This window comes from Triturus cristatus, chromosome 6 (assembly GCF_964204655.1).
Source record: "Triturus cristatus chromosome 6, aTriCri1.1, whole genome shotgun sequence".
Classification (NCBI taxonomy): domain Eukaryota; kingdom Metazoa; phylum Chordata; class Amphibia; order Caudata; family Salamandridae; genus Triturus; species Triturus cristatus.
This window is the reverse complement of record NC_140589.1, coordinates 1,501,100,693-1,501,116,827: the sequence shown is the minus strand read 5'-3', so window position 1 is coordinate 1,501,116,827 and position 16,135 is coordinate 1,501,100,693. Positions and strand designations below refer to the sequence as shown.

The following is a 16,135-nucleotide window of genomic DNA, read 5'->3' as shown; positions in this document are numbered from 1 at the left end:
AGGAGGGTGGGCGCATGGGAATCTATGAAAGTTACCAATACTGGAGAACCAAAGTTACAGGTAAGTAACTTGTTTCTTACTCCAGTATTGGAACTTTCATAGATTCCCATAGCTTGTATCAGAGTAGCTAGCAGTAAGAAACACATTTTGCCTCTCTGAGACATCACATTATGTATTATTATACATCACCGTACTTTACCTTGTGTTTTTTTTTGCAACATAAAAGTACCATGCAATCACATAAGAACAGTACATAGCAAAATGTGCAAGAACCATACAAAGGAAGGAGGGAAGAAAGGAAAGCTCACAACTCAATGGAAGAGGTTCCTCAGGACTGCCTGGCCCACAGCCGAGTCTTCCTGCGCCAAGGTCTCCAGACAGTAATGTCTTGTAAAGGTGTGCACGCTGCTCCAAGTCGCAGCTCTGCAGATGTCTTTAATCTGGACACCCGCAAAGAGAGCCGTAGAAGAAGCCATGGACCTCGTCGAGTGTGCTCTAATTCTGCCACCTAGTGGCTTGTCCGCTGCAGCATGACAAGCCACTGCTTGTCATGCACTGGAGATCCATCTAGCAATACCCTGTTTGGACAGGGGTAACCCTTTGCGGGGAGCACTGAATGCAACAAACAGTTGCGAAGATTTTCTAAAGGTTTTAGTACGGTCCAGATAAAACTTCAAGCACCGCTGCACATCCAGCGAATGAAGTGCCCTTTCCGCCGGTGTAGACGGTTGAGGAAAGAAAGCCTTGAGAATCACCGGCTCATTTAAATGAAAGTCCGAAGGCACCTTTGGGATGAACTTTGGATTAGTCCGTAGAATGATAGTATTCCTTTTGAATTGGAGGAAAGGTGACTGAATTGTCAGAGCTTGCAATTCCCCAATACGCCGTGCCGACGTGAGAGCAAGAGGCAGTGCCAGTTTCCATGAGAGGAACTTCAGATCCGCTCGATGAACCGGTTCAAAAGGAGGCTTAATCAACTGGGTGAGAACCAAGTTCAAATGCCATGTGGGAGGTGGAGGCCTCACGGGAGGATAAACTCTAAACAGTCCCTTGAGCAATTGCTTGACAATTCTAGAGGACCAAAGAGACGGTCCAGAGGCAGTTATGTTATGTTATGTACATTTATTTTTATAGCGCACGGCTACTCCAAAGGAGTGTCCCGGCGCTTTATCGAGGCAGCTCAGAATAAAAAACATAACACCATACAGCGAACAACTGAAAAAAAAGAACAGCAGAAATACTAAAGGTTAAAAAGCCAGGTCTTCAGGCTCTTCCTAAAGTGAAGCAGATTAATAGAGGACCGTAGGGCCAAAGGGAGGGTGTTCCACAACTGAGGGGCCCTCAGACTAAAGGAGCGCCCTCCAGAGCGTGCCTTCCTAGTTCGAGGAACCACAGCCAAGAACAGAGATTCGGATCGCAAGGATCTGGCAGGGCGGTAGAAGGCGAGCCTGCGTTGGAGGTATTTCGCGCCCACGCCAAAAAGCGCTTTATGCGCCAGCGTCAGAACTTTAAACATGATCCGCTTCCGGATGGGCAGCCAATGAAGCGACTGCAACAAACCGGAGGCTCCAACTCGCCTATGGAGGCCAAAAATAGCGCGAGCTGCAGCGTTCTGCACAGCCTGCAGCCGCTGAACAAGATAGTCCGGGAGACCACTGTACAGGACATTAGCATAGTCCAATCTGGAACCAACCAAGGCCTGTACAGTGATCTTTCTGTGCTCTTCCGAGAGCAGAGGCAAAAACCTCCGGAGCATCTTGAGTAGCCCGAAGCAAGTGCCCGTTAGACCACGAACATGTGGCACCAGTGTCAGGCTATTATCCATCTTTACACCCAAATTCTTTGCCACCATCGAAGCCAGGGCAGGGGGACACATATTCGACGGCCACCAGGCCCGCCAATCAGGGTCGAGGGAGCAGCCAATAAACAACACCTCCGATTTATCTGAATTGGCCTTAAGGCCATTCGACTGGAACCAGCTAAAGACCGACTCCAAGCAGCCCCGGATGTTCTCCCCATCAAAAGCCTGATCCTTCCCACACGCGAAAAGCAGCTGCGTGTCATCGGCGTAGGAAACGATCTGGGCCCCAAAAGACTCCACCAGTGCCGCCAGAGGTGTCATAAAGATGTTAAAGAGAGTCGGGCTCAACACAGATCCCTGCGGAACACCGACTCCCAATGGCGGCATCGCGGCGGAGCTCGGAGAGGCCCAGACCGTTTGTCGGCGGCCCTCCAGGAAAGATGAAAACCAATCCAACACCGTCCCCCTCAGACCGATGTCAAAGTCTGGCGAGAAGCATCTCGTGGGGGACGGTGTCAAAGGCCGCCGAGAGATCGAGCATGACAAGCATAGCGCGACCTCCAGAGACAGCGTCTCCCTAATGATCTCAGACACCTCCAACAGTGCCGTCTCCGTACTTAAATTAGGATGGAAACCGGACTGTGAAGGGTGTAGCAGATCACTGGACTCAAGAAAGCTGGAAAGAACGCCGTGCACATGCTTCTCCGTGATCTTGGCCAGCGCCGGAAGGAGGGAGATCGGCCTGTAATTGGCCAATACCTCCGAGTCCAGCCCAGGCTTCTTGAGGAGGAGGATCACCATCGCCCTTTTCCAGGGCGATGGAACCTGCCCCTCCCTCAGAGACAAATTCACAAGTGGGTTGACCACAGGGTTGACCACAGTCGCCATCTTAGCCAAAAATTTGGCCGGGCAAGGATCTAATGGCGAACCCAACTTAAGATTGGCCAGAAGCGCCAAGGAAGCATCGGTGGAAATAGGTGGAAACTCTGCGAGGACCGCAGCCTGTGAAGGCCGCCACACCGGTCCCACCACCACGCTCGCATGCACCACGGCTGAGCCCACTGCGAAAGAGTCCTGAATGGACTTAATCTTATCCGTGAAAAATCTGGCCAGGTTACAGACCCACAACTCAGATGGAACCCCTTGGGGCAGGTTGGATCTGGGGGCCATAAACTCCCTAACTACCGCAAAGATCTCCTTGCATGAGTTTGAGGCGGCCTCAATCCTCCTGGCCAAGAAAACCTTTTTTTCACGGAGAATATCACAGTGGTAGGCTTTAACCCTTGACCTATAGGCCGCTCTGGCCTCCAGATCATAATGGAGGCGCCACGCCCTTTCTGCCACCTTGCATTGGCGACGAGTGGCCAGCAGTGCCTCAGTGAACCAGGGGGCCGAGACCCTCTTGATCATATTTCTCGGGGCCAGAACTGGGGCAAGATCATCCAACCTCTCCGTCAACCACCCCTGTAGGGACTCAACGTCCTGCTCCAAGTTGCCTGATATAGGGCACGGATGGTCCTCGGCCGCCTGACTTAACATCTCAGGTGTAACTCTATGCAGAGCCCTCCGCGCCGTGCCATGCTGTCTCGGCCCACTACAAGGGGGTTTCTTGCTGGCTGATATCGAGAATCTGGCCAGCCTATGGTCAGTCCAAAGCACCAGAAGGAGCTCGATATCAAAGAGAGGGATTGCAGAGAAGACCTGGTCCAAGGTGTGTCCTTTATCATGAGTAGGACCTGTGAGAAAAGGGGCAAGGCCCAGAGAAGCCGTGATATCCTGCAGTTTATTGGCACCCGAATCACCGGCAACATCCATATGGACGTTAAAGTCTCCTGCCAGAAGAGAGTGCTGCGCACTCAAGACCAGCTCAGCAGTGGCGGCCTGGAGATCGTCGAAAAAGGATCCAACTGGGCCAGGGGATCTATACACCAACAGCCCTTTCAGGGCTTGCTGCGTGGACAGTCTGATGGTAAAAGCAAGGGATTCAGATCCTGCGATGGCGTTAAGAGGAAGAATAGAGCAGGAAACTGCTTTGTTCACTACCACCGCTACCCCCCCACCCCTGCCTTTGGCTCTATCTTGCCGGAAGATGTTATAATCCGGAGGAATCGCTGCCATGATGTCCGGATTAGACAGCTCCCCCAACCAGGTTTCGGTCAGCAGCAGGCAGAGTGGCTTTTCTTTCACAAGGAGATCAAAGATCTCCAGAGCATGCTTGCCTACCGATCTAGTATTGAGCAATAGGAAAAGATGTCTCACTCGATCCTCATCTCTCCCTTGTGAGGAAACGGGGGCATAATTAGGCACCCAACCACACCCCGGGCAAAGCCGCTTACCCCTATAACGTCCCGGGAACACGGATCGGCATGTACAGGAACATTTCCGCAATGTGAAAAGTTCCCTGTCAGAATAACAAATCATCTTGCCTAAGAACAAAATACCACCAGAGCCTACCGCCGCTCCGCCGCCTCCGAGACGCTGACGGACGCAGACGGGCAGGACTCTGGCTAGACTCAGGCAAAGCGAAGGCCGACCCGCTACGCGATCCCGCTACGCTCTGGGGACTGGTTTAAATAGTGCCTCCAGGTGAGGGTCAAAGCGCACCACCAGGACACACAAGATGGCGCTCAAAGAGCGTCAATGCCCTTCCCAAAATGGCGGCCGTTCAACGAACTCGGGGGACCCCCGACCACCCCAGAACCGGGTCCGCTCGAGCAGCGGTGCTTCACAATTTAGTGTGCAGGTAAAGGGAGAGCCCAGTAAGTACCTCTATTTTAAAAGCAGGGTCAAGCAAACAAAAGCGAACAGAAATGAAAAACGGGAATTTTAAAAGCAAACAGCCTCACCGCGCAGCGCAGTAAACTAGAATGAGCTGCCAGCACCTGAGCGCTGAGACCTATGGCAGTACGTCTGAAGCGAGAAACTGCAGCCAAGTGCACCTTGATTGAGGAATGAGCCAAACCTGCCTTAGCCAAGGACAGGAAATAAGGAAGAACCTGATGAGGCTGAGACAAAAAGGGATCCACACCTTGCTGATGGCACCAGATGCAAAACCGCTTCCATTTGAGACGGTAAGTCTTGTTAGTGGAAGGGGCTCTAGCCTGAGAGAGAACATCCCTTATTTCGTGCGAGAGAAGAAGATCTAGGAACTCCCGCTGCTCAGGAGCCAAGCTGAAAGGTGCAAGGAACGAGGATCCGGATGCCAGATCTGGCCCTGGGACATTGTGAGAAGATCCGGAATCATTCGCAGAGGACGAGGAGGAACCAGAGAAAGAAGGTGAAGCTCCGTGAACCAAAACTGCCTCGGCCATGCCGGGGCTATTAAGATCATTCTGCAAGGTTCCGCCTTGATCTTCGTGAGTATCCTCGGTATTAACGGAATGAGGGGAAAAGCGTACACAAATGCGCTTGACCAAGCTATCGAAAGCGCATTCCCCAGTGATCCGCGATGGTGAACTTTGCTTCAGTAAGACTGGCATTTCCGGTTCTCCGGGGTGGCGAAAAGATCTATCAAAGGTTTTCCCCACTGGCGAAAAATGTCCTCCAAGACCATCTGGTTCAGTTCCCACTCATGGCTGATGGAAGAAAGCCTGCTGAGCCTGTCCGCCTTTTCGTTGAGGACCCCTGTAAGGTGCTCCGCTGTGAGAGATATGCCGTGAAGGATCGCCCAATCCCAAATCCTCTGGGCCTTCTGTGACAACGGAAGAGACCTGGTGCCCTCTTCTTTGTTGATGTAATGCATGGCCGTGGTGTTGTCCATGCGGACGAGAACCGCGGAACCCTGCAGCAGCGGCAGAAATGCTTGAAGAGCCAGGCGGATCGTTCTGAGTTCCAGGAGGTTGATATGAAGGAGGCGGTGCTTGGGTAACCAATGCCCGCTGACCTGCAAGTCCTGAAGCACCGCACCCAATCCTTCCAGGGAGGCATGCGAAGGATAGACCGCGGGACAAATTCTCCTCCTGTGTCCACCACAAGGCGGCGTCCCTCATTGCCGCCGCAATCTCCACCTTGTCGTCGAAAGAGCCATGAACTTGTTGCCACTGCATGTCTAGTTGTTCTTGAAGAGATCGCATCCGTAATCTGCAATGGGGTATCAGAGGGATGCATGAAGAGATCACGCCTAGCAGGGATTTGTAACGGCGTACTGAAAGACACCTTCTTCTTCTCAATATATGTGCCAAAGATTTCAGCTTGTCTTGCCTCTCGACAGTTGGGGAAGCCTTGTTGAGAGACGTTGCCAAGATAGCCTCTAGGAACCTTGCCCTCTTGGATGGGCAGAGCGACGACTTCTCCCTGTTGAGAGTCAGACCCAGATTTGTGAACAGAGCTGTACACGCCCCAACAGTTTCCTCCGCTATGAGCCTGGACGGAGCCTTCAGCAACCAGTCGTCCAGGTAGGGGAAGATTTGATAATGCTGCTTCCTGAGGAAAGCTGCTACCGGTGCCAGCACCTTGGTAAAGATCCTCGGGGCAGAACGAAGTCCAAAGGGTAAAACCCTGAATTGGAAGTGGCTCTTGGCTACTGTGAAGCGTAGAAACCTCCTGTGAGCCGGATGAATAGGGATGTGAAAATATGCATCCTCGAGATCGAGAGTGGCGTGAAATCTCCCGGGTTGAGGAGACGCAAGATATCCTGGAGACACACCATCCGAAAAGATTGACAGATGAGATAGGTGTTGAGCTCCCTGAGATCTAAAATGGGTCGCCATTTCTCCGGCGTCTTCTTGACCAGGAAGAACCTGGAGTAGAAACCGTCCCCCCCTCTGAGACAGGGGAACCTGTTCCACTGCTCTCTTGAGGAGCATCTGATGTACTTCGAGCCTTAAGAGACGCAGATGTTTTGAAGGTATGGCAACAGAGGGCTTGGAAGGTGGCATATGAAGAAACTCCAGCGCATGACCATCTCGAATGATGTTGAGGACCCAACGGTCCGATGTTATCTGGGCCCAGTTGTGGAGGTAATGAGATACCCTGCCTCCCACAGGTGTCAACGGAGAGGAGGGTACAGTAGGCAGAGCCAGAACGCCGCTATTGTCTCTTGGAGGAGTCACGACCCTGGCGAGCCTGCTTCCCCCTAGTGGTGGAGCGAGAGAAAGACGAGGACTGGCCTTGTCGTTGTTGGTACTGCGGGCAATACGACTGAGGTGTCGAACCATAAGAAGAGTACCTCTGTTGTTGGTACGAGCCTCTGTAGGACGTGGTACTCTTCCCTCTGGCCCCACGGAAAGGCACTTTACGATATTGGAGAGTGCTGAGAGACCTCGCCGTTTCTGTATCTTTTTTAATGTCCTGGAGGGCATAATCGACATGTTTCCCAAACAATGCCTCCCCATCAAACGGGAGGTCCAAGATCTTGTTCTGAACCTCCGGTCGGAACCAAGTCGCCCGGAGACAGCCCTCCCGACGAAGAACGGCCGCACCTGCCAGTGCACGGAAAGCGGTAGTGGAGATGTCCATGGCGCAGTCAATCACTTCCGCCGATGTAGCCTCCCCCTCCTGAAGAATTTTCCTGGCCTCCGTCTTGGCCTCCGATGGCAGTTGGTCCAAGTAAGGTGAAAGGTCGCACCACATTTGGCGATCGCACCGGCCAAGGATCGCCAATGCATTAGCTGCCCTTACCAAAAGACTGGCATAGAGGAGAAACGTTTCCCTGCATTATCAAGGCGCCTGCCTTCTTTATCCGGAGGGGAGGTGAGTGGCGCCGAAGGGTTACGCGACTTGCGCTGCGCCGCCTGGGATATTACTGAATCCGGCTTCAGCTGACCAATCAAGGACGCTGGACTGTCCTCAGGCGCCTTGTATTTTTTCTCCAGGCGCGGCAAAACCGGAATCGCAGTAGCCGGGTTCCTCATAGCCTTCAAACCCTCGTCCCAAAGATGGCCAACAATGGGAATCGAACGAACCACTTTCCTGTAGGGCTCCTTAAAATCATACAGGAAGCATTCCGCTGGGGCCGACGGCATAGGAAGCTGGAAGCGACTGGAGGCTCTTCCCATCAGCTTGTGGAACCCCCCCCCAATATCTGCCGGGGGAGAATCCACCGGATCAGGAGTCGGTGAAGCCGGATCCGGAATTACATAGTCCTCCCACTCAACACACTGATTAGTCGTGTTGCCAACATCTGGATCCTCATCAGAGGAATCATCCGGAACAACCTGGATCACTGGAGGCAACCCTGGGCTGGAAACTTGCAGGTGAGAAACCACCTAAGGCGGTTGCCCCTGAGAAAAGTCTGTAGGAGCCGATGGAGTAGGCACAGCATGCACTGCCGACGAAGTCGAAGATGGAGGAGGAGGAGCGTGAGAAAATCTCCCCCGATAATCATGTAACATGCCCTGGAGATCCGCCAGGAGTGAGGAAGGAACCGCAACCATACCCTGGCCGGCGTTGTCCTGACGCCCATAGGATGGTGGATAGGAGTACCCAGGCGTGTAGTCGCCCTTCGAATCAGTGTCCTGACATTTCACCAGCAGTTGTGAAGGACTATGGGCATAACCACAAGAATCCTGATCATCCCCATCAGAATCTTCTTCTTCCAATAACAATGCGGGAGGCAAGGGGGTCACCCTCCTTGGAGATGTCATATCTGGTGTCAATCGCCTCGAGGAAATTGTAATTTTCTCCGTCGACGAGGTCGTTGTCGGTACCGTCGGCGATAATGATTCCATCGTCTACGAGGTCGTCGTTGGGAGCTGCACCGTCGACGACTGGATCATCGATGAGGATATGGGCGTCCTCGACACTGCCGTCGACGATTCCGTCGACACTCCCGCTGTTGTCGTTTTTAAGCTGAGATTTAGAAGTCTTCGTCGACGGAGTCTTCAACTGCGTCGTCGACGATCTAGATTCCTTTTCTGACCTCTCTGAAGACAGCGAAGAGGGTTTCTTGAACGCCACAGTGGATACCACCACTGCTGGGGCAGTAGAAAGTCCTTCCCTCTCCTTTGCACCGTGGTGAGGAGATTTACTCGGACTCCGGCTCTCAGACTCACGGGGGGTCTGTTTTGAGGCCTTAGCAGGGCGGTCAGAGGATGGCGAAGGGGAACCTCTACCCCTTTTCACTTGCCTGCGAGAGGAGGTGCCAGATGAAGAGTCCTCACTTTCACTGGATGCAGCACCCTTCCGTGACTTAAGCTTCTAGAGCCACGTAAGAAGGCGACCCTCACGGTCCCGGGGGGTCTTTGTAGAATAGGTGCAGCAGATCTTGCATTCCGCAGCCTTATGTTCCGGGTACAGGCAATAAATACAATCCTTATGCCTGTCCTCCACGTAAACCCGTTTTTTGCCACAGGTGGAACAAGGCTTGAAAAGGGCTTTCTTCTCCTTGTCAGACATCCCAGAAGGAAAACAGCAACAAGCTGGAAGCAAATTTTTTTTTGAAAAAAGCAGTCAACAAAGTTGAAGTGAGCAGAGCTCAAAGGAGACTCCCTAAGCACAACGTGCGGTAGAAAATCTGAGGCTCTGAGGTTCTCTCAGGAAGGTTCTGTGGGGTGAGGCTAATCTGATTGGTTGTTGCTTTATTTTGGTCTCTTTTACAAAAAGAGGTAGATATGCTACAAAAGGGAATGATGCCTAGGCCTTTTTTCTTTCTCTTTTGTACCTACTGCTATGTTATTTTGGATACCGAGACTCCCATTCCGACGACGGGGAATGATACAAGCTATAGGAATCTATGAAAGTTCCAATACTGGAGTAAGTGGCAGATCTGCCTTGTACAGGATCGTTGTCTACCACTACGGGCGAACTGAAGAGGTTTTGAGGTTGTCGCTGGAGGGTCGGGGTACGGAGACATGCACTGTCCATGATGGCCTGGGCATTGTCTATCAGGGCAACGGCCCTGACCTGGAAAGGGCTGGGAGGCCTGGAATGCAGACAGTGGAGACTGGCGCTGCTGACACACCAAGCCTCTGGCATACCACTGGAAAGGGAGTAACTGTTCACGAGATTACAGAACTGGTGGCATAAGGCCCAAGGAGACTGCTACGGCTCAGCTCCCGTTCAAACTCTCCAGGTCCAAGTCTGCTTCTTCGCAGAATAAGCAGGATCCATCAAAAGACATGTTCATTGTGGACACCTGGAATTGGGTGCTGGATTTGAGGGAAGGGGTAGTTGCAGGGGACATGAGGAGGAATCCGAGAAGCGAAGAGAGCATGGTAAGATGAAAAGAAGTACTTTAAATATTTTGCTTCTATTCAACTATTCAAACTGCATTTTGTAATGTGATTTTCACAGCACAGATTTCAGCTTATCCAACACATTTTCCACAATGGTATCACAAAGACAGAGAACAAAATTGTAAAAGATGGTAGAGGGGGGATGTAAGCATGACCAGGCATTATATGACAAAATAATACTCCTCACTTTATATTATAAATCACATCAGAGTTCTGTGATCTTTGTGAACAACCTTCAGCTCTTTTTTTTCATTGGTCATGGTACTCTTCGGTCACTTGAAATATTCTTATAATGTGCAGTCAGAGCACTGAATCCCATGTATTAAAGATTTCTAAAGTGACATCTAATTAGGAAGACGTTATTGCTCCATTTACGTAGAAATTAGCTTGTGCACAAAATCAGCATGGAGAAAGTCCCTTTACGAAACATTCCTACATTATACTTTTGACACAAACTCCATGTTATTTAACAGGTTAGATTTATAGTGCTGACCTAAAAATATAACAGGTGCTTGTACTGAAAGTATAGTTCCAATGTTTGTTTACATAGTTTTTTCACAAATAAATTATTGTATTTCAAAAGGAAAAGGCACCTCTGTCAGGCGAATCAACGACTCCAATTGTCTTGTAGTGATGGGTGTGCTGTCCACTCCTTGATTGTGTTTCCGAAGTTGAAGGTAGAAGTTCTGGAGCACTTGAGCTGCCTCAGGGGAAAGCTTTGGGTGCACGTACTGGCGAGCATACCCAATGTACTTTCTTAATAACTGATGTGGGATGACGTCAATGTGCTCGCCGGCATTTATCTGTGAAAAGAACATACCCAGTGTAAATGTATGCACCTGGGTTCCTATACAAATAATCTGTATGATTCAAAAACACATAGTTCAATCATACAATCTCAGGCCAAGTATGAACACAAAATTTAATAGGGCATTCAAGAATAAAAATATTTCTCTTCAGTTTGTATTCGGTTAGCTATTTCTTAAACCTTCCAGCTGCCACTCTTTTTCCCTCACCGTCTTGCTCTATTTATAGGCTCCTTTTCCTGATCTTTCGCTGCAGCTTTTTTTTAAACTATCCCCCATAACAGGCAACACCAGGAGATGTCTCCTCCTTATAAGAACAATGCAGAAAGCTCTAAAAAATGTTCTACCCTAGCTCTCTCTCTCTCTCATTTTTTTTTTTTTTAATTATATATTTATACCATGCAGAAACAGACACATGGGCAGTGGAGTGATAAACACGCGACAGTAGTATACAGCGATCTTGAGGAACCGCAGAATAGAATGGAATTGAGAATATTTTTTCTTCCACTTGTAAATGTCATTCGAATAGGTATGTTAAAATTTAGCCTTTGACGGAAGGCATTCAAATTCATGTTGACTAAGTTCTTCCACAAAGCAATCCCAGAGTCTGGAACTAGGCAACAGAAGGCCTGTTGAGTTTTGGGATTTTCAGCCTTGGTTATTTCCAGTACTAGGCTAGATTTTTTCCAAATGACTCTTTCTCTTTCAGTGGTATGGAGTTTATTTTTCATGTAGATGGCCAGACCGTGATAAAGGGCTTGTGTGTGATGCCGGTCATTTTGAAGTGTATTCTGGCTCCTAATGCGAGCCAGTGGAAGTCTCTCAGAATAGGAGTGATGCTTTCCGATTCTTTGCATATTGGGCAAGATGTGCTTTAGCATGGAGAAAGGCTTTGAGTGGTACTAGAGTGGCTCTGAAGAGGTCGGCTAAAAGAGCAATGCAGCGGTAATAGAGCGATACAGCCATATTCTGTGACACTTAGTTCCCAGAGTATGAGTATCTAAAAGCAGGTTTTAGTCTGTTTGAATACAGTATAACAGATATTTTTCGGCTTTTGGGGAAACCAAAAGATTTAATTAGGATGGGTCTAGAAAAGAGATGTTTGAGCCATAATTGCAGAGGTGGAATGTTTTCTTTAGAATAGCAAAGAAACTCAGTTTTAGTGAGTTTAGGTTTATGGGGAAAGGAACTGTTAAGGAACACTGTAAGGTCAGTAATGTCATATGGGTGGGAAATGTGCAGGTAAAGTTAGGGGTCCATGCCCCTTCCCCAGTTTCAGCTGCCTCGTCAACCTTATTGTTTCCAAAATTCAGAATAAAAACTATTCAGATATTTACAAAGAGGGGCTTTTACTCAGCCCTTTTCACCCCATGGTCTGTTCAAATGCAATTCACATTTTGCTTTCGCCCACCACATCCCATGGCATGGGGCGCTTGGTCAACCCATTTCAGTCACTAGCTCTCTTCACCGTGGGTGACAGCAGTTTGTTCTTGCACATGTGCACAACTACATAAAAAATAGTTCATTTCAGTGCTAGGGCTGGTAGGCACCCTCTGTTTCCATTTAATAATTATTCTTTTTTTTGCAATAGGTCTTTTTCGATTTTGTTTTTTTTGCAAACAAATCTTTAGACATTTTTAAGCTTTATTGCTTTTATACTTTTAATATCTTTTACAAACGTTTGCAAAAAAACCCATAAATAAATAAAAAAAACTCTGGCTTACTGAAGCCAGTTCTATCGGCTGTGCCAATGCTTGCTACAAATTGGAATGTTGGTGACTGTAAAAACAATAACAATTTAAGTAATTGGTCTTGTTCTGATGTATATGACGGCAAGAAGTGTATCATAGTTAAAAATGTCAAACGTGGCTAATCAGACAAGAAAAACTAAGATGCATGTATGGCTGTCTTCTAAAGCATGGAGAATGATGGCTGCATTTGAAGAGTTGCTGTTGCAGTGCTGTTCGGTCAGAAGTCACACTGAAAAGAGCTCAGCTGTTCATTTTTAAATGTGAAAGGAATAGTAAAGAACAAGTTACTTACCTTCGGTAATGATGTATCTGTAAGAGACATAGGTTAGTTATAGATTCCTTACCTTAGAATTTCCCCCCAGGGATCCGGAGAATTTTTTCTCAGCAGTACCCCTGAGCATCGGTAGGTAGAATCAGTCAACTCTGCGTCCATCGTCTACCTCGTGGTTATCCGGATGATGTCGCGGACCTACTTAAACGCCACCCCTGCGTGCTGGCATCAGTTATGACACGACTTTCCACGCCAGAAGCGCAGAGCCATGCAAGACACTGACCACTGGTGCGCCACAACTAGGGCCCTGTAAGGGAGTGCCTATCCCTAGAAGTCAGTTCGCAGAGTGGGACGGATGGGTTGGGGCTGTGGGAAATCTATAACTAACCTATGTCTTTTACTGATACATAGCTACCGATGGTAAGTAACTTGTTAATCTGAAAGAGACTGTAGTTATAGATTCCTTACCTTAGAATAGATACCCCAGCAATACTATCCCCGGAAGAGGGTCTGCAAACAAAGTTCACACCAGGACTTCCTGGAGGACCAAATGGGCAAAATAGCCATCCCTCTGGACTTGGCTGTCCAGGCAGTAATGTCTGGTGAACGTGTGCAAGGATGCCCACGTGACTGCCTCACAGATATCAAGACATGGAACTCCACGTGCCAGTGCAGTGGTGGCTGCCGTAGCTCTAGTGGAGTGAGCCCGCAGCCCCATTGGAGGTTCCTTTTTCGCCAAAGCGTAACAGATGTTGATAAAAAGGACAACCCATCTAGAGATGGTACACTTTTGAACAACCCAACCTTTCTTGGCACCTACATAGCCAACGAAGAGTTGATCATCCACCAGGAAATCTTTTGTGCGGTCAAGGTAGAAGGACAGCGCACATTTAGGGTCCAGACGTTGGAGTCTCTCCTCCTCTTTGGAAGGGTGCGGAGGTGGAAAAAAAGGTGAGCAAAGTAATAGATTGTCCAATGTGAAAAGATGTAATCGCTTTAGGAAGGAATGAGAGCCTCGCCCCAAGCAACACTTTGTCCCAATGCACAGAGAAGAAAAGGGGCTTAGAAGAAAGAGCTTGAAGCTCACCCACCCTGAAATACAGAGGTGATGGCAACAAGGAAAGCTGTCTTCAGAGTGAGGAGCCTGAGAGGACAGTTGTGAAGATGCTCGAAGGGAGCACACATAAGACAGGTTAATACAAAGTTCAAGACCCCCAGAGGCATTATGAAAGGAGATGGAGGAAATAGAGGAGTAATGCCCTTAAAAATCTATTTACAATCGGAAACCTGAACAAGGATGGCTGATCTGGTAGCCGAAGAAAAGCAGAGATAGCAGCAAGATAGCCCTTGAGAGTGCCCAGGGCAGAGCCCTGCTGGGCCAAAGAAAGTATGTACAAAAGGACCTCTGAAAGAGGGCAGAAAGGGGATTCACAGCCTTTGCTGTGCACCATGCCACAAACCTGTTCCACCAACAGGCGTATACAGTTTTAGTGGAGGGACGCCTGGCTGAAAAAGATGACATTACAGACTTTGGGTGGAAGGTCAAAAGCTGTCAACTGTCCCCGCTCAATCTCCACACAAGGAGGTGGAGACTGGACAGGTTCGAGTGAAGAACCGTCCTCTGCTGCTGCGACAGAAGATTCTCCCGAAGAAGCAGTCTGAGTGGAGGATCGATAGCAATGCTCAGGAGTTCTGGGTACCAGACTCTCCGCGCACAGACCGGAGCCACAAGAATAACTTGGCCCGGTCGTGCTTGATCTTCTTCAGCACTCTGGGCAGAAGTGGTACAGGTGGAAAGGCGTATAGGAGGCCGCAGTTCCACTTTCGACAAAAAGCCAGTGCCGACTTGGAAACTCCAACGAGCAGAATTGCGGACATTGCGTGTTCTCTTCGGTGGTGAACAGATCTAACCAAGGCTCTCCCCACCGCTGAAAGAGACCTTGCACCACCTCTGAGTGAAGACGCCAATCGTGATATACCAAGCGCCGTCGGCCAAGCTCAGCCGCCCTAGCATTCAGAGAACCTGCCAGGTGTTGAACCACCAGGGTCATGCCCGGATGTTCCAGCCTTGTCCAGAGGCAAAGAGCTTCCTGACATAGGGTCTATGACCCCATACCACCATGTTTGATGCAGTACCACATAGCGGTGATGCTGTCCGTGAACATCTGCACCACCTTCCCTTTGAGAGAGGGAAGGAATGCTTTCAGTGCCAGGCAGATCGCCCAGAGCTCCAGCAGGCTGATATGGAGCCCGGATTCTGCCGAAGACCAGACGCCTCTAATCTCCTCCTCTCCCAAATGGCCGCCTCATCCCAGGAGTGACGCATCTGTCACTACTGTGAGGTCTGGTTGGAGAACGAAGAGGGATCTGTCTATGGCCCAAGCTTGGTTCAGTAACCACTACTGCAGTTGTTGTGCAGTACCCTCTGAGATCTGGACGTAGTCGGAAAGATTCCCCGGATGCTACGCCCAATGAAACTTCAGGTCCCACTGCAGAGTCCGCATATGCCATCTGGCATGATCCACCAGCAGGATGCAGGAGGCCATGAGGTCTAGGAGCTTCAGGGTCATTCTCACCAAAATCCAGGATAGAAGCTGAAACATCGGTATCATAGCCCGAATATCCCAGAATCGCTGCTCGGGAGGATAGGCCCGAAAGTACACTGTATCTAGAACCGGCCCAATGAAAGGGAGCGTCTCAGAGGGAGTCAGGTGTGACTTCAGCACGTTGATAGTGAACCCTTGTGAATGCAGGAGGTCTGTCGCAGTCTGGGGGGGGGGACATGACAGTCTGAGGGGAGAACGCCTTCAACAGCCAGTCCTCGAGATGGGGGGCGACTGGAACCCTTGATCTGCGTAGATGGGCTGCGACCACCGCCATCACCTTCGTGAACACGCGAGGGGCACTGATAAGGCCAAAGGGGAGCATGGTGAACTGAAAATGCTTGTGGCCTACCGTGAACCGTAGGTAGAGTCTGTGGGCTGGCAGGATGGGGATGTGGAAACAGGCGTCCTGCAAGTCCAGCGCCACCATCCAGTCTCCAGGGTCGAGGGTAGAAAGGACCTGAGCCAATGTTAGCATTTTGAACTTCTGCTTCCGGAGGAAGCGATTGAGGGCCCTGAGGTCTAGAATAGGACGCAGGCCTTTGTCCTACTTGGGCACCAGAAAGTAGTGGAAATAGCAACCACAACCTACTTCTGGCCAGGGACCCTCTCGATAGCTCCCTTGGCCAAGAAAGCTGAGATTTCCTGGCGGAGAAGCGCCAAATGATCCTCTGACATGCGATCGAACGACGGTGGCATGGAGGGAGGGCTAGTCTCGAAGAGGAGGGA

The 16,135-nt window shown here is 49.8% G+C and overlaps 1 protein-coding gene across 2 annotated transcripts in view; it reads right to left on the bottom strand.

The window, feature by feature from the left end:
* MCM8 (minichromosome maintenance 8 homologous recombination repair factor) overlaps positions 1 to 16,135 on the bottom strand; it is a 402,649-nt gene that overhangs the window by 136,811 nt on the left and 249,703 nt on the right. For both annotated transcript variants that reach the window (XM_085612630.1, XM_085612631.1), the window contains exon 16: positions 10,569 to 10,778. In XM_085612630.1, the coding sequence (XP_085468756.1) occupies positions 10,569 to 10,778 (210 nt within the window). The remainder of the gene's footprint in view (positions 1 to 10,568; positions 10,779 to 16,135) is intronic.